Source organism: Triticum urartu, chromosome 3A (assembly GCF_056163025.1).
Source record: "Triticum urartu cultivar PI428250 chromosome 3A, HENAU_Tu73, whole genome shotgun sequence".
Classification (NCBI taxonomy): Eukaryota; Viridiplantae; Streptophyta; class Magnoliopsida; order Poales; family Poaceae; genus Triticum; species Triticum urartu.
In genome coordinates this window covers 683,066,678-683,091,317 of record NC_141875.1, presented here as the reverse complement: position 1 = coordinate 683,091,317, position 24,640 = coordinate 683,066,678, and the positions used below count along the sequence as shown (strand labels likewise).

General features: G+C 43.1%; 1 protein-coding gene across 2 annotated transcripts; it reads left to right on the top strand.

Annotated features, from left to right (window-relative positions):
• The first annotated feature begins 4,687 nt into the window (after window positions 1–4,687).
• On the top strand, window positions 4,688–23,157 carry LOC125545966 (uncharacterized). Of its 2 annotated transcripts, none has more exons than XM_048710034.2 (6): window positions 4,688–6,023; window positions 9,588–9,741; window positions 9,902–10,234; window positions 17,474–18,646; window positions 19,382–21,953; window positions 22,394–23,157. In XM_048710034.2, exons 3-6 carry the CDS (start codon window positions 9,929–9,931, stop codon window positions 22,462–22,464), a joined length of 4,122 nt encoding a protein of 1,373 aa, XP_048565991.2. In that variant the 5' UTR covers window positions 4,688–6,023; window positions 9,588–9,741; window positions 9,902–9,928; the 3' UTR covers window positions 22,465–23,157. The 2 variants fall into 2 exon arrangements, with proteins under 2 accessions (XP_048565991.2, XP_048565990.2); XM_048710033.2 differs by having other exon boundaries at window positions 9,588–10,234; window positions 22,394–22,513; window positions 22,595–23,157.
• The last annotated feature ends 1,483 nt before the right edge of the window (window positions 23,158–24,640 follow it).

Below are 24,640 nucleotides of genomic sequence, written 5' to 3'. Positions count from 1 at the left end.
GCATGCGGCCCTTTTATTAAAATCCAGAAAGTATCATCATAAAGGTCTTACAGCTCGCAAACGGAGCAAAGTCATAGCACAAAGATCTGAAAAAAAAAGAAAGGGCCTAAAAACAACCGATACGGTGATAATAAGGACAAGCTCTCTAGCCCTCTACCCTGTTATGCGAACGCCATCCGAACCGGTTGAATATAGTCCGAGCCACCATCTCCCATTGGTTGCACCCAGTAACCAAGGCTCTCTGGAGTCCATAGGAGTGAGTAAGGACCACGTACGGATCCAAGCTGTAGCTCTGAAGATAACCTGCAAAAAAGTTAAGTTGTGTTGTCTGTTAAAAATCATATCATTTCTGCGGTTCCATATAGCCCATAGTAACGCACATATTCCAATCCGAATACGAGCTGCCGTGATCTGTTCAACCCCAGCTAACCACGTCCCAAACAAAGACACAATATCTACTGGGGGATTAATATTAAAAGCTATATGAATCGTTCTCCAGAGTAACTTGGCAAGTGGGCATTCAATGAATAAATGTTGTATTGTCTCATCTTGAGCACAAAAACAACACCGCGAGTTGCCTACCCATCGCCTCTTAAGTAAATTGTCCTTTGTGAGTATTACTTGCTTGTGGACAAACCACATGAAAATTTTAATCCGCAAAGGAACCTTAACCTTCCATATATGAAGTGACCTTGAGAGGGGGCCAGAATTAATCAAATCCGTATAAAAGGATTTCACCGTAAATATCCCATTTTTAGTTAACTTTCATTGTGTAGAGTCCGGCACGTCGGAGAGTCGAAGTTCAATCAATTTCCGAACCAAGTGCATCCAGGCTGTCCATCTCGCACCCACTAACGTACGTCTGAACTGGATATTCAAGGGAATAGTTTGAAGGACGATACCTACGTAATCTTCCTTACGTTGCACAATATTGTAAAGGGTAGGATATTGTAAGGCCAAAGGTGTCTCTCCTAACCATGTATCCTTCCAAAATCTTGTTGACATCCCGTTGCCAACCAAGAATTTGACCCTACGAAAGAACAGATCCTTCGTTCTCATAAGTCCCTTCCAGAACGGTGAATCAGTTGGTCTGATGGTAGTCTGGGCTAGCGTTTTCGAGTGCAAATACTTATTGCGCAGGATTTGAGACCACATGCCCTCCGGCTCTGTTCCTAACATGTACAACCATTTGCTCATTAGACATTTATTCTTAATTTTCAAGTTCTCAATACCGAGACCCCCTTGGTCTTTAGGTCAACAAAGGATATCCCATCGCGCGAGATGGTATTTCCTCTTGGCCTCATCAGACTGCCAAAAGAATCGAGATCTAAATAAATCAAGTCGCTTTCGGACTCCTTTCGGAATTTCGAAGAACGAAAGTAAAAACATTGGCATGCTAGTTAGTACTGAGTTGATCAGAACTAATCGACCCCCATATGACATCAACTTGCCCTTCCAGCAGCTGAGTTTTTTTTTTCAATTCGTTCTTCAATACATTTCCATTCTTTATTAGATAATTTACGGCGATGAATCGGAATACCCAAGTAACTGAATGGTAACGCTCGGAATACCCAAGTAACTGAATGGTAACGCACCTAATTCGCATCCAAACAATTGTCTGTAAGTATGTTCCTCGTCTTTGGCTTTTCCAAAACAAAACACCTCGCTCTTATGGAAATTGATCTTTAAGCCAGACAATTGTTCGAATAGACATAAAATAAGTTTCATATTACGTGCCTTAGCCATGTCATGTTCCATGAAAAGAATAGTTTCATCAGTGTTGGTAAAACTTAACAAGTTTTGTATTCAGACAAATCTTATATACAGAGTAAAAAGGAGCAGAGGAAGTACATAAGTTAATTATGACTCATATGTGAGAACCGGTCGTTGGGTAACCAACGCACCCACCAGCCTCTTCTTGTTTAAGCACATTGATTAGTAGCTTAATTCAATATATCCACTTCACATGCCTCTAGTCTGTTCTTCACACATCCCATTTGTCTTAGCACTCGTTGAACCATTACACTCATATATTAGACCCGAGATAAACATACAGAGAAATCCTAGCTAGGAAGAGTTGGAGACAGGAGATCCTGTTTGGAATGGGAAGCACCAAGAAAACACAATATATGATAGATGTCAATTGGTTCTAGCTGGCAGCCAATCCACCCACCAGCCTCTCCTTGTTTTAGCTAGGAAGAGTTGGAGACGGGAGATCTTGTTTGCATTGGGAAGCACTAGGAAACACAATATATGATAGATGTCGATTGGTTGTAGCTGAAATGGAAAACAAAGGTGCAGTGTCTCGGATCCGCGAGTCAGGAGTAGAAATAAGGATGGATAGTTTGAGATTACTTTTACCCCTGAAAATATGAGAATTACGTGAAGTGACTTTGAGCGAGCTGCAATATTTTCATTTTGAGCAGGTGAGTAGGTGACCTTTGTATAGGCATGTCAATCTGGTGCCGACTCTATCAAAGATTTGTTAAAAATAATCATGAGACTGAAACACAAAACAATTGTTGCAATGATGCATGTGTTGGAATAATTAGTATTATTTGGATAATTTAATATAAATTAACTACATGATGACAGTGCTAGTAATTCCTACTAATGTCGAGGCATTTTTTGTTGGGTCCTAACATCGGTGCCAGAGGGAGTATGTGGATTTGTAGTCGTGGGAACTTCACGCCAAGTTATGAGTGAAACTAGAATACAGATAAGGGGGCATATTGTTTATCTACGTATCTATGAATTGACGAAGTCACCATAAGTACTCTCGTAGTCTACAGGAATGTCTGCTTCCACTAAACGCGTATAGTCGAAAAGCTTGAAATAAATACAGAAAAATGTGACCACACATGAAATAAATTCAGGACTTGAATTCAGGTGGGCTAGTTTCGCCACAAGGAATGGTTATGGTTGCACTGGTTGATAGACTGAATTTGCACATAAAGTTGTTTTCAAGATTGCACATAATGTTTTCGGTAACTGGATATCACCACCCTTATAAAAACTAGCGCTACCCTGGAATCCAAGCAATCTCAGCCACACACCACATATATTTTCTCAATCCAATGGTAGATGATTTTTTTTGCCAGGAAACTTCCAATCTATTCATCATCAATCATAGTACAACGGACATCAGAAATAATAAAATTACATCCAGATCCGTAGACCACCTAGCGATGACTACAAGCACTGAAGTGAGCCGAAGGCACGCCGCCGTCATCACCCCTCCCTCGCTGGAGCAAGGCAAAACTCGCCAATGGTAGAAGATTAAAGATGAACAAACACTAACTATCCCTTAACCACTATTATGTTTCTTATAAAACACATGCTTAAATTTCCGCAAAAAAATTTCTCCTATCACCCAGCACCTTGGTATCAGCGGTCTTGGCAAATCTGGCCCCGCAGGTGTTTCAGCCAATATGAGGCTCGGGACCATGGCTGTGGGTCGTGGTCGACGGAAGCAACACAAGGAGAAGTGTGGGGTCGTCCAGGGGCTGAAAGGAGATCCCCTCCGTCTTGTTTCCTTGGTGGGCGGTGACCGATGGCTAGGCAGGGCTTGCAGGCGATGAGATCTGGGGTACCAGGGCGGTGCCCATGAAACGTGGACTACACGGTCGGCTCTTCAGCGAGCGTGTTGCGGTGGTGGTCATGTTTCTCCTTGGCTGTATGGGTAGCGAGGAGCAAGGCGGCGGGGATCCTGGCAGCGGCGTTGCTTTGGCGGGGGAATCGTCCAGATCGTGGTGTGGAGACCTGCTTTGGTGGCGGCAGACTTGGCCCATTGTACTATGATGTGGTATGAGAGTGTCTTCGGGCGTAAGTCCAACGCTTTGGCACCGACATCAGCGATGCTTGTGGGTATCGTGTCCATCTTGAGGACGTCGTTGTGGTAACTCTTCTCGCGCCAAGCCTCCGGTTGAAAACCCTGACTGTGTCCTCAGTCTCGACAATGGCTGCTTGTGCGTCGTCACCCTCTTGGGGACGTCGTCGTGGAGCGTAGGTGCCCCCCGGTTGCGTCTCTTCCACATTAGCGAGCGAGCTCAGATCCTATCTCAAAGCTCTTTCGACTCTGGCTTTTGGCGGCCCAGCCAGCTTCCTACTCTTTAATTTACACGTGACATTAGAGGCATCGATCTCAATCCTCGTTGTCTGCGGGCAGGATCGGTGTGCATGGTCCAGAGCAAGAGGGCAGGGGGACCTCTTCGGTGTGTGCATGTGCGTGTGCGTGTGCGTGTGTGTTGCATCGACGTCTGATGGTTTCTCATGGAGATGTGATCTCTCTTCTAGTTAGTAGCTTTGGGTGTGTCTTGATGGAGTGTGGGCACTCTTGTAATTTTGTTTTATCTTTGATCTGTCGTGTAAAGCGGGGCAAAAGCCTTTCTCAGTATTGGTGATTCCGCACTGCCCTGCACGGAGAGCATGCAAGCCTCCATCTGCGGTGTGCTCCTCTGGTCTGACAAACATCACGTCTATATATGACGAATATGAGTCATCCTTCCAGCCAAATCTCCCCTGTCGATGCCCTGCGCTTCTTGTTTGGATCGTGGGTAGAGATCTTCCTTTACTTTTATGGGCTGGAACAGAGCTGGCAAAACGGCCCGGCCCGTGCTAGTAATGACAGGAACCACTATTAGGGGGAAAACCCTAGTAGCAGTAGCAGTTTGCTAGCTTTGGGCTGAAGAGCGGTTTCTGCACAACAATTCATGGGAGAGAGAGAGTAAAAAACAGAGTTTTTTCAATAAAAAAAGTAGTAAAAAAACAGAGTTAGCTCAAAAAAAGAGAGGAAAAAACAGAGAACAACCTCAATGAAAAAGAAAGAGAGAGTAAAAAAAACAGAAAAGGCTGTGTTCCTATCCAAATCTGCCGCTCCGCTGCGCACCAGCACTTATTTCTCCCGAAGGGAGTGAGCCGGCGGATGCACCCAGGCGGGGATTGCTGCGGCCGGTGTGCGGGACCTGGGACCGTGGCCCCAGCTGGGGACCAATTGTGCAGCGGCGCCGGCGGTGTGCGGCATATGGTTGCCGGAGCAGATGGCGCGGAGTCCGTGGATGAGGTATTCGCCCGAACCCCTCTCACCTTCGTCTTCCGGCTTGATTGGGATTTGGATTGGTAGCCCCGAAGTGACAGAATTTGGATCAATCAATATCTGTTTCATGCAAAATGGGCCCGTGATTTGGTCTCAAATCAATTTGGGGTCAGTTGGAGGTGCACTACCACCGGCATTTCTCGAAGCAATTCCACCACCAACACATGGCTAAACTCTTTCCATTGTAAACTGTCATTTTTCTTTTCAGGAAATTCCTGTATGTTCAGTATTTGCACTGTTCAACTACAATGCTCTCTTTTTTGAAGGACAGAGACTTGGGAGAGCTACACCGAATGGTGTATCATTTCTTTGCAGTTTTGTTTTCCCTTTACAGAGCGGCCATCACAAGACCATGCTACAATCCAGCGGTAGCTCAACTTTGTTCCTTGCTCAAAGGCTGAGACTTGCCAGCCACAGCACTCCAAGCACCTGTGCTATAATGTCTTAAGATTTATTCTTAGAGCTGAACCACACTACACTCCGAGTATCAGTGCAAAAGGTTTCAACCTAAGAAATGGGGTGGTACATATTTGCAAACTGGATAGCCCCTGGTCCACCCACAGGCATTCTGCACACAAAAACAATAATATCATTGTCGGAGGGAGCAACGAGAGCTTGCTGCTAACAAAGGCGGAGGTCAGGGGGATGATTGCAAATGCTGCAAGGGAAACATCTTGCCAGCAAGCTTGGCGATTTTGTGAACGAGGAGATCGCTCTGCTGTAGGGGTTCCAGGATGAAGTGGAAGGCTTGGAGGAGAAAATCAAAGATTTGAAGGCCATAATGCATGATGCAGATGATAGGTTACGCCATGGAGAAAGAGATGGAGAAGTGGTGCTGGATCACTAAATTCAACTCCGTCGCCTACGAGGTTCAGGATGTACTGGACGAGTTGGCGCCAATGAGCTCATCAAGAAGACCCAATCAAAGGTACTCACACGTAATTCTCTGTGCTCTTTGACATTTCATTTTAGTTTCAGATTAACTCACAAATGCATCGCATCCCAATATTTCGGTATAACTTTGTATCATTTGGTTTGTATATTTCTCTTTAGCTACTTTGAACTCTGTTTATTAATAAGGGCAAGAGTAATAATGAGCACTACCCAATTCCGTTTATTATAAGCAAGAGTAATAATGAGCACTACCCAATGTCGCCACTCCCACAACCCTGTTATCTTTTTGCTGCCTTCATAAAGTACACACGGCTCCCTGTTTTTAATTCCCATAGTGGTCGCTAACACATTCCCTGTGATCTGCAAGTCGTTGAGTTTGTTTATTCATAATTTCAAACTAAGCGTACATAGGAATTTAGCAGGCAAACACAAGATTCAAATTTTAAAAGTAGTGAAAGAACAAAATCTTGAATTCGTAACATCAAAGTTTCTTCAATATTGAAGTATCAATATAACTCAATATTTGAAATCCGTGAAAAGATTGTTTTCAGAATTTAGCCTTCCTACTTTGGTATTTAAGAATTCAAAGTTTGAAAATCAACTTTTCTGAAGGTTTAATCGTTTGAATGTTTAAATTTGAAATTGGGAATCACCAATAATTTCTTGTTTAATTTTTCCCTTTGAATGTCAGCTCAACCATATTTAGCTAGTGAGAGAAAATGTTGTCGGAGTCCTTAATGTCACTCTCTCCTTGGACGATCAATGTTGTCGGATGCTCAATAATTTGAACAACTTTACCTATAATGTCACCTTGGACAATGTGTCAACGTGGCTGCTTTCGCCTTAATGCCGGCTGGTGAACAGGCAACTGAATACCAACTGGACAATTCTTCATGTTCAGATCCCTGACAAGTGCTTGCATGCTCAGTCACGATCAGAGTGGAGGTACTGGAAAGAAGTCTAAAACCTACCAGCCAGATTAGCCCCTGAGGTCTAAAACCGGGTATTTCACCTCCTGGTCTTTCCCAAAACCATGTGAATCAACCCCTAACCATGATTAGAGTGGTTTTGACTGGCGGGTTTGGTGATGTGGCACGGTGCACCTCGCTCCTGAACTCCACCCAGCTGCACCTGACCTCCTACCTCACCCAGCCTCGTATATCCTCGGTTGCACAAACTTAGCCTTTTTTTTGCCATGTATTGCCCAACATCAGCACGTAGCCTCCCTTGTCCATTCTTCCAACTCTGTGAGCTTCCCACTGTGCACACCAAGACGCTAGAGTCAAAAGGCATCCCCTCAATCAGGCGGAGCATGCTGTCCAACCTGCAGCTCCGACCTAGCTTGTCAACCACTTGCGCGTAGTTGCGGCGGCAGTGACGGAGTTAGATTTTTCAAAATGGGCGTACAGAGTTTAAAATTTTATGAAATTCTTAACTACTTTGAATTTATATATATTTTATCTACCTACTTTACGCCTTCCTATCAAAATTAATGGCTGTACATATGTACACCCATGTCCTCTTGTAGCTGCCGATCCTCATTTATCTAAAGAACACCGAGGAGTGTTGACTCGTCTGGCGCGCCGTTGCCGGAGATATAAAGTTGAACTCCTCCAGCGCAATGACCACATCAGCGAGTTCCGGGATGTCATGTCACAGTGATCCGTGACGTCAAACACCATCCTTGTGGGGGCGATATTCCCGCCGTCGTCCTCCCTTGCCACCAGGCTGACGAAATAACCTATGAATTCACCAGCTTCCAAGTGAGTCATGCATGTTCGGCGTCCCTGCTAGGTTCGAGGCCAGTCCCGCCATTGTGATCAAGATGTGCTTCAAGAATCGAGATGGAAGGCCCCAACATCATCTACCTCATTGCCCAACTCGGCCAGTCAACGGCCCGAACATGCCAGAGCCACCGCAGGGTGAGCTCAAGGAGAGATTGCTAGAGTGGCTTTCGTAAGCGGGCAGCGTCGTCATGTTTGCCATCCTCGGGAACGAGACATTCCTCCCGGCCACCTGCATAACTTGCATAAGGGCACAGACGTCGAGGCGGAGCTCGAGAAGTGCATGCCGCTGGGGTTTGAGAAGAGGACGAAACAGAGAGATGGAGTGGGTACAAAAGTAGCACATCCTGCGAAACAGAAGCATGGGGTGCTTCGTGGACATACTTTTTTTTTTTAAACTCATCACAGTCTTTATTTAACCCTCCCACTCAGGGATCTCGTGTGAGACAATATGCAAAATGAAATCTGGGGGCACATGCAGCCACACCTTACATAATTTATTTGACACTGCTTCTCTAGCTAGAGAATGAGCCGCAGTATTGGCCTCACGACGCGCCCAAGAGACTTTCCAACTTACCCTAGCAGCCAGCACTTGCTTGACGTCCTCCACGATCGGCCCCAACGGTGAAAGATCCTTCTCCGTATTTTGAAGTTTGCATACGATCTCTTTGCAGTCCATCTCGATGTGGATCCTAGCAATATTCAGGTCATTCGCAAGCTGGGCTGCTCTTTTGCATGCGAGGAGCTCTACCCTCGCTGGGTCACTCCCCGGTGGGATGACATGGCACGCTCCGCCCAAGTAAGCACCTTCATGGTTTCTAAAAATCATCCCAGCTCCCCCACTGTCACTCCCCTTCGACGTAGCGCCATCGACATTAACTTTCACCCAGCCTTCCTCCGGGGGCTGCCACCTTTCCTTCACCGCCTGCTGGGTCTGCTTGCTTGTACGACCATGGATGCCCTGCCACTCGCCCATGAGATGAAACACCCTTCGCGCAATCTTCTCTGCTTCTTCAATTCGCTTGCCGTCCCGTGCATTATTTCTTGCAAGCCAGAGCGCTTCGTGGACATACTAAAGTACCCCTCTTATCAGAGATAGGCGCATCTAATGCTCCCTCGGACGCCCAGGTTTTTTCTAGTAATTACAAGCACTCGTAAAAACGAGTTTGATTCCGCGTGATGATCAGGTACGTAACTCCCTCGTGGTGCTCGTGGCTGAAGGCTGTGCTCGCTGGGGCGAACTCCAGAGCAGTGATTCAATGCCGGTTCACTCGCTCGCTGGGGCAAACTCCAGAGCGGTGATTCCGTGTGGCCGGCCGGATTCGTCGTTGACGGGTGGCCACACGGATTGCACAACTTAACCACACTGAGGGCTCGGGAAAACACACCTTTACAAAATTTTGACGGCAAACATCATAGCTACCATATTTTTTTGTGAGTAAACAACAAATCGGTAGTTTAGAGCATGTTGATGATGTTTTAGACAAAAGGGAAAGAGAGGAGAGGGACGAAGAAAGCGTTAACTCACGCACGCGTTTTTTTGCCAGGTGGCTCGTGACGAGTGGACCCACTTGTTGGATCTTTCACTAAAATGCCGTAATCCGCCGATCAGTGGTTTAAGCAAAAAAGTATACATAGAGGTGGTGGTTTTTGCCAAAAGACTTAAAGTCATGTTTCGTGCAATTAATTCAATAAAAAACATAAAACAAAGTTCTTCTACATGGATCTGTGCATAGCGCTATATATGTTCTGGACAGTCATTGCCACACGATTATCTCACAGGTTTCATTTCTTTACACTTTTTCCCTTTACAGCGAGGCCCATCACGCACCATGTCACAAGCCATCGAGTGCTCAACTTTATTCCTTTCCTCAAAGGCTGAGTCTTACACGTTGCAACACTCTAGGAATCTGTGCGGTTTGACTTTGGGGTTTATTCTAAGAGGAGCTTAACCACAATACACTCAAGGTATCAACGCAAAAGCTTCACTCTCAGAAACGAAGTGGTATATATTTGCAAACTGAATCACCCCGAGAACATCTACAAAGTCCGTACAGAGCATGAACAGTTTGCCTTTAGGACTGCTCTCTGCTGCGCTCTCTCAAACACAACGATATTCTCGTTGCAGAAAGCAACAAGGGCTTTGTGTGAGGCCATGGCCGAGGCTGGGGCGATGATTGCGAGTGCCGTGGGGAATCGAGTCGCCATCAAGCTCGGCGAACTCGTCAATGACGAGATCGCTCTGTTGTGGGGCTTCCGAGACGAAGTGGAAGGTCTGGAGGAGAAGATGAAAGATCTGGAGGCTGTGATGCGTGATGCCGACAATAAGCTGCGCCGAGGAGAAGAAGATGGAGAAGCAGTTGGGCGGTGGCTCACTAAATTTAAGTCCGTCGCCTATGACGTTGAGGACGTGCTGGACGATTTGGATGCCAACGAGCTCGTCGGGAAAACCCAATCGAAGGTACTTCTCTGCCCTCGTATACATCTCGTTTTAGATTAAAGATTAACTTCTTGACATATATCTCATCCTACAATTTCGAATTAACTTTGTATCATTTTGTTTGAATGTTTTCCTCTAGCTACAATGATTTTCATTTATTAATATGGACCGGTAACAAGGGAAATACCTCTTGCTTCTTGGGTGCCACCGCACCTGATATGGGAAAAATAATTTAGTAATTACGAAAAATTCGTAATTTTGTAACTCTTTTTGTAACAAAAGTGACCTTCTGTTGTATTTGTATAAAAAGTTCTGCATATGAAAAACTCCCGTCGGCTTCAAGGAAAATAAATAAATTCGAGGACAAAAATTGTGTCAAATTTCCGCCTCCACAGTAACGAGCACTATCCAATGGCACCGCACGACTGTTTTCTTCTCTTAGCTTTCACCAAGTGCACCATGCCTCCAGCTCAAAAAAAAAAGCACACCATGCCTATGTGTCTTTCTTGCCACCTCGTTCGTCATTACCTCTCGCCCAGTGTGTCTCCAACTCATTGCGCACAACCACAAACACAGACTGCACCACTACGTGTTGTTGATTTGGGAGATTGGGGCAGAGCAAGGTCAGGAACGAGAGAGAGAGAGAAGAGGATTTTTCTGGAAAACTCTGTTTCTTTCATCTCTCCAGTCTAGGTATATACATGCCTATCTTACATTCCAACCCTTCTACAACTTAACTATTACATCTCAGTACTGCCAACACTCCCCCTCGAGATGGGGCAAATATATCTATGAGCCCCATCTTGTTACATAATTTTTCAAACACTGCTACATTGACCCCTTTTGTTAATACATCGGCAAGCTGGTCTACAGTTTTGACAAACCCAACCTGAAGTGTCCCCTCATCTAGTTTTTCTTTGATAAAGTGTCTATCAATTCCCACATGCTTTGTTCTATCATGGTGAACAGGATTGTTTATCAAGTTGATAGTGGCCTGACTATCACAATATAGTCGAAGAGGTGCAGCTTCATATAACCTGAGTTCAGCTAGCAAGAATTTAAGCCACATTAACTCACATAAACCTGAGGCCATTGCCCTAAACTCTGCTTCTGCTGTAGACCGTGCCACTACGCTCTGTTTTTTACTCCTCCAACTAACCAGATTACCACCTAGAAACATACAGTAGCCTGAAGTGGACCTTCTATCGTCCAAGCACCCCGCCCAATCAGCATCGTGTAGCCTTCTATCTTCAGATGTCCATGGTTTGAGAACAAGATGCCTTTCCCAGGACAACCTTTAAGATACCGCAGAATCCTATTTGCTGCATTTAAATGACCAGACCTAGGGTCATGCATATATCTGCTCACTATGCTAACTGCATATGCAATGTCTGGCCTTGTGTGTGACAAATAGATTAGGCGCCCAACTAATCGTTGGTATCCTCCCTTATCTACAGGATCACCAAAGTCTGCTACAATCCTATGATTTTGTTCAATTGGTGTATTAGCTGGTTTGCACTCGAGCATTCCAGTTTCAGCAAGCAAGTCAAGAACATATTTTCGCTGTGACAGATAAATACCTTTGGCCCCATAAGCAACTTCAATTCCGAGAAAGTAATGCAAATACCCCAGGTCTTTAACATCAAATGATCTTGCTAAAGTCTTCTTTAGGCACCTTATCTCTTCATCATCATTTCCTGTAATCACAATATCATCAACATAGACAGCGAGTATAGTAATCTTATTATTAAGGTGCCTAAAGAAAAGAGTGTGGTCTGCATTGCTCTGTCGATATCCTAGGGAACACATCTCCTTGCGTAACCTTCCAAACCATGCTCTTGGTGACTGTTTGAGGCCATAAAGGGATTTCTTCAGTTTACACACTTTACCTTCTGTCTCATCACTATTAAACCCTGGAGGAATTTCCATATAAACCTCTTCCTGCAAGTCTCCATGGAGGAATGCGTTTTTAATATCCATTTGAAATAATTTCCACCTGTGGTTTGCAGCTATTGATATCATTGTTCTGATGGTATTCATTTTTGCTACTGGAGCAAATGTTTCATCATAATCCACCCCATAAGTCTGGCTATATCCTTTCGCCACTAACCTGGCCTTGTATCTCTCTACCTTCCCCTCAGGTGTTTGCTTCACAGTGAACACCCACTTGCAGCCCACAATTTTCTTTCCCGCTGGAATTGTGGTAAGAACCCAAGTATTGTTTTTATCAAGTGCTCGCATTTCTTCCAACATTGCTGCTCTCCACCTCGAATCTTTCTTCGCCTCTTGCCAATCACGAGGTACAGGAACTGTGGAGTCTAAAGCAGCTATAAATGATCTATACTTAGAACCCACCAACGAGTATGAAACATGGTTAGAGACAATATATTGGGACAATTTTGAGGGTAACTTCCCAACAGCATTGCGAGTTTTCTTTCTAAGGGCAATTGGAACATCTAGATCGTCATATGAAGAGGATGTACCATCATGTGAAGCTGAAGGGTGTGAAGCTGAGTCATGTGGGTCAGCCTGTCCTTGGGCTTCATGATCATGTCCCGAAGGGATGATTTCTTCCTCTCGAGCATGCTTCTCCTCGGTCTGATGCCTTCGTGTGTACACTTGAGGATGTTGTTCTTCATTTGGTTTTGGCCACCGTGAATCTCTCTGTAGTGTATCTTGTGGCCCCTCCTGTCTCTGTATTTGCTCGATTTCCGATGTGTTAGTGTCTTCAGCCGGTATCACTCCAATTATCACCTCTTGATATGCTCCATTATTGTCTTTCTCCTCCCTCTCTCCCCCTGCCGCACATTCTGCATCAGAGATGTCATTAGAGAACAAATCAGGGAATACATCAGTTAAATCAGTTGGTTCCCCATAAAATGGTTCATGCTCTCTAAACACCACATCCATACTCACAAACATCCTCCTTTCAGATGGACACCAGCATTTATAACCCTTCTGCTTACCAGAATAGCCAACAAATATGCACTTTAATGCCTTAGGATCAAGCTTACTAACTGAAGGTCTATAGTCCTTTACAAAACATGTACACCCAAATACCTTTGGGGGAACCACATATGTAGTTTTCCCTGTGAGACACTCAATTGGCGTCTTGTAGTCAAGTACCCTGGATGGCATCCTATTCATCAAATATGCTGCAGTCATCACTGCTTCACTCTACAAAAATTTAGGAACATTCATAGCAAACAGTATACACCTTGCAATTTCTAGAAGGTGCCTATTTTTCCTCTCTGCTAGGCCATTCTGTTCAGACGTCCCAGGACAAGTGGTTTGATGTATAATTCCATAATTCGATAGATAACCATCAAATTCAATATTCGCATACTCGGTACCATTATCAGTACGAAGTGTCTTCACACATGCATTATACTGAGTTCTAATTAAATTATGGAAGTCTTTAAAGCATTCGAACACATCACTTTTGTTTCGCAAAACATAGACCCAAGTCATTCTAGTGCAACAATCAATAAATGTGACGAAGTAGCGATATCCATTTAAAGATACCACTCCACTAGGACCCCACACATCAGAATGAATAGTTTGTAGGGGTACATTACTTCTATTATCGGACGACAAGTAAGAACTTCTAGTTTGCTTTCCAAACTGACATGCATCACATACCAATTTCTCCTTGCTGACCTAGTACAAACTAGGATATAACTGACCCAACATGGCAAAAGATAGATGTCCCAACCGGCGGTGTTGAAGTAGAAGTTCTTCTAGTGCAGAGGTAGGTACAGTAGCAGCCACCATAGGGGGGATATTACTGTCTAAGTAATATAGTCCATCACGCATGCTCCCCATCCCAATCTTTCTTCCAGTCCCAAGTTCCTGGAACATACACCACGTGGGAAAGAATATAGCAACACAATTCAGTTCCTTAGTGATGCAACTTATTGACAAAAGATTAATTGGAAATGCAGGAACATGCAATACATCAGAAAGAGACATATTTGGGCTGCACTTGACCATTCCGGACCCGACAACCACTTGAGTAGAACCATCAGCTAATTTTACAGTTCCCTTCTGCTGATCAGAAACATAATTATAGAGCTCCCTACTGGAGCCAGTCATATGTCTAGAGGCACCAGAGTCAATTAACCATTGTGCAATTGCTGCAAAATTATCACCACAACCTACGGTATAAGAGAGGTTACCAGAGAAGTTTGCTGATGAAGATGGTGCATGTGCTTCTGAAGACCGTCCGTCTCCAAGACTCAAATTCTTGAAAAATTGATGCCACTTCTCTAACTCATCTGCAGTCATCTCAACGACAGTGCATGTGTTCGCCCTTCCTGATGGATACACACCTCTTCCACGGCCACCACCGCGTGCATTAGAAAAACGACCACGACCTCTACCACGCCAATCCTGGCCTCTACCACGGCCTCCCCCAGTCAACTGTGGACATGCTACCTTTAGGTGTCCCGGTTGGCCACACTCAAAGCACTTTTTTTCATGAGGGCTTATTTCAACTCTCTGCTCCGTAGCGAGAAATGCTGAGCGTTTTTGTGACACGCCCTGTCCAACTGAACCCACTGCCTCCAGTTTCAACCGCGTTTCTTCACTTACAATTGCAGAAATTGCATGCTCAAGACTTGGCAGCTTCCCACTTCCATAAAGCGCTGCTCTTCGATTCTCAAACCTGGGATGAAGGCCATTTAAGAAGTGCCTCACACGTCTCCTCTCAGTCCACTTATTATATTTCTCAGCACACTTACCACATTCCATCTCAACAGGATCGTAGTAGTCAAGGTCACTCCACAATCTTTTTAGTTCCGACACATACTCCACAACAGTCCTTTCTCCTTGGCTCAGCTCCTGCAATTCCTTCTGAATCTTACATGCTAACATCTCATTTCCCACTCCTGAATATGTTCCCTTCAGGAGCCTCCAAATTTCCGAGGCATCCTTAATCCTCTCCACTTGTTTTGCAATTTGAGATGAGACTGAGCTCAATAGCCACGCCCTAACCAGTGCATTGGTCATCCTCCATTTTTGGCCTTCTTTTGAACCTCCTTCCTCAGGTTTCTCTACTGTCCCAAGAATGTACCCTTCCAATTTGCTTGAAACTAAGATGGTTTCAGCATGCTCAGCCCAGCTGACATAGCTCTCTGGACCCTCTAACTTTACATGTGGCATCTGCAGAGGGTGTATTTCTTCCTTCATCTCAACATCTGATTTTGAGCGGGTGGCTTGTTTGCTGATTGCTTCCAATAGAGCACTATACTTTTCGTCCATTGCCTGCAATACAGCAGCAAGCTCACCAGCAGTAACTGCCGCTGGAGCACTACCATTGCCAGCCATACCTGCAACAAGTCCTCCAAGCCCTCACCTTGAACTTTGATTTGAATCTGTCCCCAATCTTGTCTCCGCCCAGGGCCACCACCTACACCACTCAAGGTTGCTGCCGGGCACCCTGCTCCACCACAGCCACCGCCGGCCGCCCTGCTTGCCGCAGCCAACCAGTCCCGATCTGGCTCTCCACCACAGCAAATCCGGCCCCAACACCTCCACCGCAGCCTTCCAGCAGCCCCCCGCTATCAATCCGCGAGACTCCTGCACAGATCCTCGTCATGCTCTGATACCATGTTGTTGATTTGGGAGATTGGGGCAGAGCAAGGTCAGGAACAAGAGAGAGAAGAGGATTTTTCTGGAAAACTCTGTTTCTTTCATCTCTCCAGTCTAGGTATATACATGCCTATCTTACATTCCAACCTTTCTACAACTTAACTATTACATCTCAGTACTGCCAACACTACGTATCATCTTATCACTGGCGCCCGTAGGTCTTGGCATTCAGTTACCGAACCAGGCCATAACCAGATGGCCGGTTAGTCTGGTTTGTGGTTATAGGTATGGTTGTTAAACTAATATAACCACCAAAGGATCAGTAACATTGGTTAGAAACCGTAGAAAACCTGTGCACAATTTGTAAATTGGTCCTTGCTCAATGCCTCAATGCACGCTCATGCTGGCTGCCTAGCCTGCTGGTGCCTACTGGAGACTAGTATAGTTGTATTGAACTGTGAAATTGATGTTAGTTACTCAATTTTTCGCATGTTGATTTGTCGCTTATAATTGTGTGATGTGTAGTTGGATGAGTCATACTAAAATTCATGTCAACTTTGGTTAGTGTGGTATTTACCGATACCGAAATATTTTCATATTTACTGAAACCAAACCATATGCTTGTTCCATACCGTATTTACCATTGTAGCAAAACTATATTTACCAAATAACTGAATTAACTGAATGCCAAAGGCTACCGACAGTTCACCAGAAACGGATGTGATAACTCTCATCACCGACGGGTATTGTGGAAATTTGCATCAATGACGGCTTTTTTAATACCCGTCTGTGATAACTAGACGTCACTGACAGAATTTTCCGAAATACATATCACTGATGGTTTTTAAGTACCCATCTATGATAATATCGTAGACCAACTTAATAAGCAAATGTCGATGATTCATTTGGCCCAAAAGTTCGCAAAAGCCCACTATCCTACACACCAGCCATATATAAGCAAAACCTATGCACCAGCACCCCGCCCCCTTTTTCTCCACCCGCACCCTGATGTCCAACAAGTGTGGTGTTGTTGTAGCTTCTTCAATCAGAGGTTCTAACCCACAAGGAATCTTGAGGTAGTAAAGATCCATCCTGTAACTTGAAATTCTGAATATTAATATTGAAGTACCAGTAATTTGATATTCAAAATTTACAAAAAATATCAATTTCATAGTCTAATTAAAATCCCTCTTTTGAAAAAATTAATTTTTAAAATTAATAGTTTGAAAATAAACTTTTCAAAACTTTTTGTCCTCTAATTTTTAATAACTGAAATAGTAAATCACTTACATCTTGTGTTTTTAAAATTAGCTTTCTTTGTTTTTTGGCTCACGCATGTTGAGAGGCAGAAAAATAACATTTCTAATCAATTCAATGTTGCATTGACTGGTTGCTATGTTCACACACAACGCTCACCCTAAATACCATGGTCTGCATATTGGCATGTATTCCGTATTTACCCAAAGTAAGGAAACTTACACGTTCCCATAAGGTGGTTGATAGAGATTTGAGTCACAGGTGAGGATGGGGGCCAAAAATCCCCTTTCTGTCGTTTTTCTTGTTAACTTCCTAGAGATGAATGCAATACATTTTGTTGTGTGAATTGTAAGTATGAAACTTGGTATGAAAAAACAATGAATGATTGGTTGCTTCATGTTTTTTCTACAGATCAAGTTATTCTTTTCCCGGAATAATCAACTCCTCCAACGGATGACCATGGCCCACCATATGAAGAGCGTGAGGGAGAAAGTAGACAAAATTGAAAAGGAGGGCCACCGGGTACTCAATCTTGTGGGTCATGAAAACCGGAGGGCCACTAGGCCACTGGCAGAAGGGAGCAGAAACAAAGAAACTTTTGCAGCCAGCATGAAAACTGGAATAGTGGGTAGGGAAGCCGACATGGAGAAAATAATCAGTGTGCTGTTGAGAAGTGAAGCAAATGAGGATATCTCTGTCGTTCCAATTGTTGGGCTTGGTGGTATAGGGAAGTCAACATTGGCAGAATCAATTTTGGCAGATAAGAGGGTCAATGTCTTCGACGTCCAAGTCTGGGTTCATGTGTCTAAGCATTTTGATTTGCACCAAATTGGCAGTGCCATCCTGAAAAGAATAAATAGCAGTATCAATCTTGATAATTGTACTTTGCAGTTTCTACATGATAGTTTGAGAAATGAACTTGCTACCAAAAGATACTTGATTGTTCTGGATGATCTCTGGGAAGAAGATGGAAATAAACTGGAAGAGTTGAAGCGGATGTTACAATATGGCTGCAAGGGTAGCAGGATTATAGTTACCACCCGTAACCAAAGTATAGTGGCAAAAATGAGCACCGGTATTTTGGCAAATCGGAGGGTAATTCTCCCCGTGCCAGAGTCTGACCAAATCAAGTTGGATATTTTATCAACTGATAACTGCTGGGATGTAATGAAACAAAGGGTATTTGAGCCTGATGATGACCAAAGTGGCTTGGAAGATATTGGAAGGCAAATTGCAGCAAAGTGTGGGGGATTACCACTTGTGGCGAATGCTCTTGGGGAAGTGATGTCCGAGTTAAGGACAATCAAGGCATGGGAAGATATTAGAGATACAAAAATTAAGTTGGGTTCAAGAGACCAAAAGGACACATTAGAATGCCTCATGCTGAGCTATTACTACATGAAGCTGGAATTCAAAATGTGCTTCACATATATGGTGGCCTTCCCTAATGGCTTCATTGTGGACAGTGATCGTCTAATCCAACAGTGGGTCGCTCTTGGATACATTCGTGCTGAGGATGATGGTGAAAGGTGTATCAACTACCTTCTCGGGATGTCTTTTCTTCAGATTTCATGGTCATCCTCAGTAAGTACTAAACTCTCTCTCTCTCTCTCTCTCTCTCTCTCTGTGTGTGTGTGTGTGTGTGTGTGTGTGCCCACTATAAATGAAATAAACATAACTATATGTGACAGTAATATGCACTCCATGGCTAGGAATCGGCTTTGCATGGATTATACCCTATTCCAGCTGAAGTTTTTTCCTTGCATTTTACATTTCATTCGAGATATGTAATTGAAATTTTGTTAGCGACATTCTAAATCTCGAATTTCATGTTATAAAAACTACTTTCCACTTGGCCAATTTGATTATACTTCTATTTATTTGAGCTTTATTCGCATTTACAGGAGTTAGTATTTTCCACCAGCAAAATTTATACTAATAGATGGACAACCTGGACCTAGGAATTAATTGTGCATATTATATTGATTGGAGTAGACATAACTGTTTTGTCTTCTCTTTACTCGGTTGTACTATTTTTCATTCTAAGAAAAAAGTTCAAAGGGTCTTGTATCATCAATTGGTAGGAGTACTAAGAATGCTTGATATTTTTTATAATGCTGTTAAAATTAACTTATGTGCTAATGATGTCAATGCTACCATCTTAATAATATACTACCGTGGAAAATTAGTATATCTATGACAGTCAATAAAATATTAAACCCCAATCAATTGGCCGTCACTTTGTAACTCTACCTAATATTTTCTATTGATTGTACATTTTATCCTACAACACTATTTTGATAGTAGTTACCTCTGCAGGTTAGTCCAGGCTCAATGCATGCCAAAGCTCCTCGGGAGCTCACCATGCATGATTTGGTGCATGATCTTGCATCAATAATTGCTGCAGATGAATTTCTTGTTCTGGATGCTAGTTCTCCTGAACCAAGGACTTGGAACAGAGCTCGCTATTGCCGACATGCACAACTGATCAACTACCAGAATCAATCCATGGTTTTTAGAGATTTGCCTGCTAAAGTTAGATCCCTTCATTGTAGGGATTCAAAAAAACAGCAACTTCCTCGAACGGCATTTTCTCGATCCAAGCACATACGTGTCTTGGACTTAAATGGGCCTTCAGTTAGAGGGCAATCTACTCCAAGCAACTTCGAGCTAAGTAACGTAGTGCTGCCATCTTCCATTCATCAATCGAAGCTACTTAGGTACCTCGATGCCACGTCCTTGCCAATTACATCCCTTCCAAAGTATTTCCACACACTTCAATACATGCAAACTCTAATTTTATCCAAATGCTCACTGGAAACCTTGCCTGGCAATATCTCTAGCCTACACAAACTTTGTTATTTGGACCTATCTGGTAATATCAGCCTTAATAAGCTACCTGTGTCCTTGGGGAAGCTCACTAAACTTTCTTTCCTCAACTTACCGGGGTGTTCCATGCTCCAGGGATTGCCTGAATCCATTTGTGAGCTGACATGCTTACGACACCTCGACATGTCAGAATGCAATGCCATTCAAAATCTCCCTGATAAATTTGGTAGCCTTCCAAAACTCATATTCCTAAACTTGTCAGGTTGTTCCAAGCTGACCAAACTACCTGACAATGTTAGACTTGAGTCTTTAGAGCATCTAAACCTATCAAATTGTCATGAACTAGAAAACCTGCCAAAAGATTTTGGAAACCTCCAAAAGCTTGTGTTCTTGAACCTTTCTGATTGCTACAAGGTTTCGGTGCTCCCAGAATCATTTTGCCAGCTTATTCATTTGAAAGACCTAGATCTTTCAGACTGCCATGGCCTTAGTGAACTCCCTGGATGCTTTGGTAACCTTTCTGAGCTTGGCACTTTGAACCTAACAAGTTGTAGTAAGCTGCAACTACTGCCTGTGTCATTCTGCAAGTTGATAAAGTTGAGGCATCTCAATCTGTCATACTGTATGAGGCTCCAACAGCTCCCATCCTCATTAGGCGACCTTGAGCTTCAATCATTGGACATCTCTTCTGCTTCATCTCTCCGTGTCTTGCCGGATAGCATCAGTAACATCACTAGTCTCACTCAACTTGAGGTCACGTCAGCACGACCTCGAGTGTTTGACAAGGTTCAAAACATTAAAAGGGATCGAAATTTGGGGTTAGCTGTTCATACTGTACACCAGATAGAAAATAAAGGATTTAGCAGTATAGTGGAGCTTGCACAATTGAGTTGTCGTGAGTTGCATGTTGTACAGCTTCAGAATGTTAGGAATCCAGAAGATGCAGGGAGAACCAAGCTGCGTGATAAATCGGATCTTCGCTGTCTAATGCTTGGCTGGGGGAACCAAGGAGAGGAGGATAGATCTGTGCTGGAGAAGCTCGTACCTCCTCGAACTCTTGAACAATTTATGCTAAATGGGTATATGAGCAAGGACTTCCCTGACTGGATGTCTCAAATCTCCTCTTACCTCCCTTGTATCACCTACCTCAGGCTTTCTGATTTAGGAACATGTGATACTCTTCCTCCATTTGGGCAGCTGCCAAATTTAAGAAGTCTATTTATGCAGAACATTCCCAACATCAGAAAAATTGGCAGGGAATTCTATCGTGAGGACAAAATGTGTACGAAATTAAGAAGGATACAGTTGAAGTCAATGGGGAATTTGGTGGAATGGTGGACAACAAGGTCAGGTGAAGAAAATGAAGAGTTTTTAATCCCAAATTTGCATAGAGTGGATTTAATAGACTGCCCAAAATTGAAGTTTCTGCCATATCCCCCAAGATGTATGTTGTGGTTCTTAAAAAACAGTGATGAGGTATTGCCACAAGGCGGATTTGGGAGCATTTCCTCTTCCACTCTTCCTTTTTCTCTCACAATACTAAGCTGCAATTTTTCGCAAGACAAGTGGAATAGTCTTCATCACCTGCCCACCCTTGAGATATTTGAAGTTCAGTCCTGCAGCGGCCTGAGGGCCTTGCCGGAGGCCATTCGATCCTTCACCTCTCTAAGAGTACTGTATTTGTGGTCATTGAAGGACCTGCAGTTGCTGCCAGAATGGTTTGGGCACCTTACTTGTCTAGAAAAAATTAGCATCCGAGATTGTCCAGTAGTAACATATTTGCCAGAAAGCATGAAGAATCTTACCACTCTCAGAGAACTATGGCTTCAGGAGTGCAAAGGCCTGGAGATATTGCCGGAATGGCTGGGACAGCTCATTTCCCTGCAAGAATTTAACATCAACCGTTGCCCCAAGCTGACAACTTTGCCTAAAAGCATAAGGAACCTTACCGCCTTGAAGGAACTCTACATTTGGGACTGTCCAAGTCTGGTTGAGAGGTGCAAAGGGGAGGATGCCGATATGATTTCTCATATCCGGGAAGTCACATTACACAAAACTAGAGGTATGAAACTCCCAAAGGCTCAGCAGTTCTACGCTTGTCTTTGTTACTTATGGTTTCGTTCGCGCATGCTTTTTGCAATATTGTTTGGTGTATCTTCCTATGTCATTTGTGAGCTCTGTGGCCTTATATGAGTTATGCTCTACCATCATGTAGATTAATTATTAATTACTCCCTCCGTAAAGAAATATAAGAGCATTTATATCGCTATTTCAGTGATCTAAATGCTCTTATATTTCTTTAGAGGGAATAGACGGATACTCTATAATATGGATCATTGCATTTTTGTTGTACGTATCTATAACTAGTGGTTTTCCGTTTGTTCTTTTTCCTGCACAAGGCTGTGAGTTTTAGTTGATGCGTTGATTCGGAAGGGTAACTGAAGGAAATAATAGATTGAAATGTTTGCTGATCTGTTGTACAAAACTCTTGGTCTTATGCAGAGGAAGAAGAGCTGGGGTCGACTCCTGAAGATGCGGGAGAGGAAGTGAAGCGCCGTATACTGGTCGATTAGCTCTAGCTGCTGCCTTCTGATCCTTCCACATGTTTAGCAGGAGAAATGTGTAATGCTCTTCTCGCTGTTGTTGGTTGTGACATGTCAATTTTTACGGGTGCCAGTAAAGCCTGATGGTGGTCTATTCCAGGCAATCGGGAGCTCTGTACAGAACCTGGAGTCTGCAGTATAAAACTGGGGCTCTTCCACTGGGCGAGGTCTGCTTGCCAAAGCCGTGTGAATAGATTGATCTGGAGCAGAGCCTTGACTCTCTACCACATCAGCGACGGGGCAGGGTGTTGTCGAGATCCACCACCTGCGAGCTCCAGTTCTCATGCAAGTCTGCTGCCTCAACGCCTTCCATTGCCGATTCAGTGTTTTGCTCGACAATGAGTTTCTGCTGTGGATTCTGTGTATTGGAACTCAGCTCTGTTGATTGGTGGCCCGTACATTTGGGCAAGCTTTTGCGTTACTTTCCCTTGGATTCATTAGAGCATAGGTCCCTCAGCAGCTAAGAAGCAGGATGGTATTCTTCTTGTGTTAAAATCGTCTGCAGAGTTTTCCTTTTTTTTTGGCAATGTTATTTTACTTCTGGAAGTTATATTGTGGTGTGGGTGGTTGTAATAAAGCCTTCCTTTGGCAAAAGGCATATGTTCAGTTCATTGTGAACGGTTGGCCGATGCCACTGACTGGAAAGAAAGGGATTAAGGCTTATGAAGATGACTAGTAATCAATTGTACAGCCGTGGTAAAATTTCTGACTGGAACACAGCTGGTTAGAATGGTCTGATGCAGTGATTTACTCCCTCCGTATAGAAATATAAGAGCGTTTAGATCAGTAAAATACTCCCTCCGTCCCAAAATTCTTGTCTTAGATTAGTCTAGATACGGATGTATCTAATACTAAAACATGACTTGATACATTCGTATTTAGACAAATCTAAAACAAGAATTTTGAGACGGAGGGTAGTAACCTAAACGCTCTTATATTTCTTTACAGAGGGAATACATGCTAACAATAAATGGGAGAGGATCATAGGAGCATAGTGAAAACAAAATTTATAGACGAAAAGATAAATCCAATTTGGAGATAAGTTTTTCCCAAATACTAGCAAACAGACTAAGATCAACTAACCATTCTTTTAAGGGCCCCTATGATCAAGAGATGACAGTAATTTTTGAAATTTATAGATGGAACATGTTGGATCAGTGAAGATTCTGATTGACTGGATCTGTACAAAATCTCTTGTAAAGCATGTTTACCTTTTCATCAACTAGCAAAGTTGCCCGCTCTTTGCGCGGGCTAGTATTTAACAAAGTTAAGTTGAAGAGGTACATATTTGTTGGTTCTTTCGGCTTGTCGTGAAACGGTGGTTTTTACGATTTAAGAGGTAGCCCTTTCATGTTTCAGGTAATATCTTGCGCCCATATCGCTGTCTAATTCTACAGCCCTGTGTCAATGTGCCGCTCGCAGCGAGTCCTAGGCACGCTCGCCTGCAGGGAGCCGATACTGGTCCAGCCCAGTAAGCATGTGCCACACCATGCTGATGTAACCCGTATTTTTTCGTCTTTTCATTACATTTTTTCTTCACATTTTTCTTTTCATTTTTTCTATAATTTTTTTATTTTAAAATATTTCAAAGTATTTTTAGTATACATACTACAAAAAACACTATAGATAAAATTTGGAAAAAATGTTAATCATTCATTTTAAAAATGCTAAACGTGTGCACAGAAAGTGTTTGTGACACATAAAAAAGTAATACGTTTTGAAAACAAATGTACATTACATTTAAAAAAATGTTTACACAACGTAATTATTTTGTGCATTTCAAAAAATGTTTATGTATTAAAAAATTGTACATTAAATCTTAAAAATTGTTCATGAGCTTGAAAATTTTATTTGCGAAATTTTAATAAATATTTGTAAAATGTATAAAAGTTCCGTATAGTTCGAAAATAATTGATTTTACCATACGAAAAATCTTCTTGCGTGTATTTGAAAATTTTGAACATGTATTCAGAAAAAATGTTAAGAATGTACTTTCAAATAAAACTTAATCATATATTTGTAAAATGTTAAACATGTATAAAAATGTACAACATTTATGAAAAAAAAGTAGACATCAACACTTATATTTTATAAAAATGTTAATCATGTATTTTAAAAAGTGAAACATACATAAAAAAGTTTTTGA

Coding starts and splice junctions, on each gene's coding strand:
- LOC125545966 (XM_048710034.2), top strand. CDS start 9,929: ATGGCCGAGGCTGGGGCGATGATTGCGAGTGCCGTGGGGAATCGAGTC. Junction 18,647..19,381: donor AGATTTCATGGTCATCCTCA/GTAAGTACTAAA, acceptor TTACCTCTGCAG/GTTAGTCCAGGCTCAATGCA. Junction 21,954..22,393: donor CACATTACACAAAACTAGAG/GTATGAAACTCC, acceptor GGTCTTATGCAG/AGGAAGAAGAGCTGGGGTCG.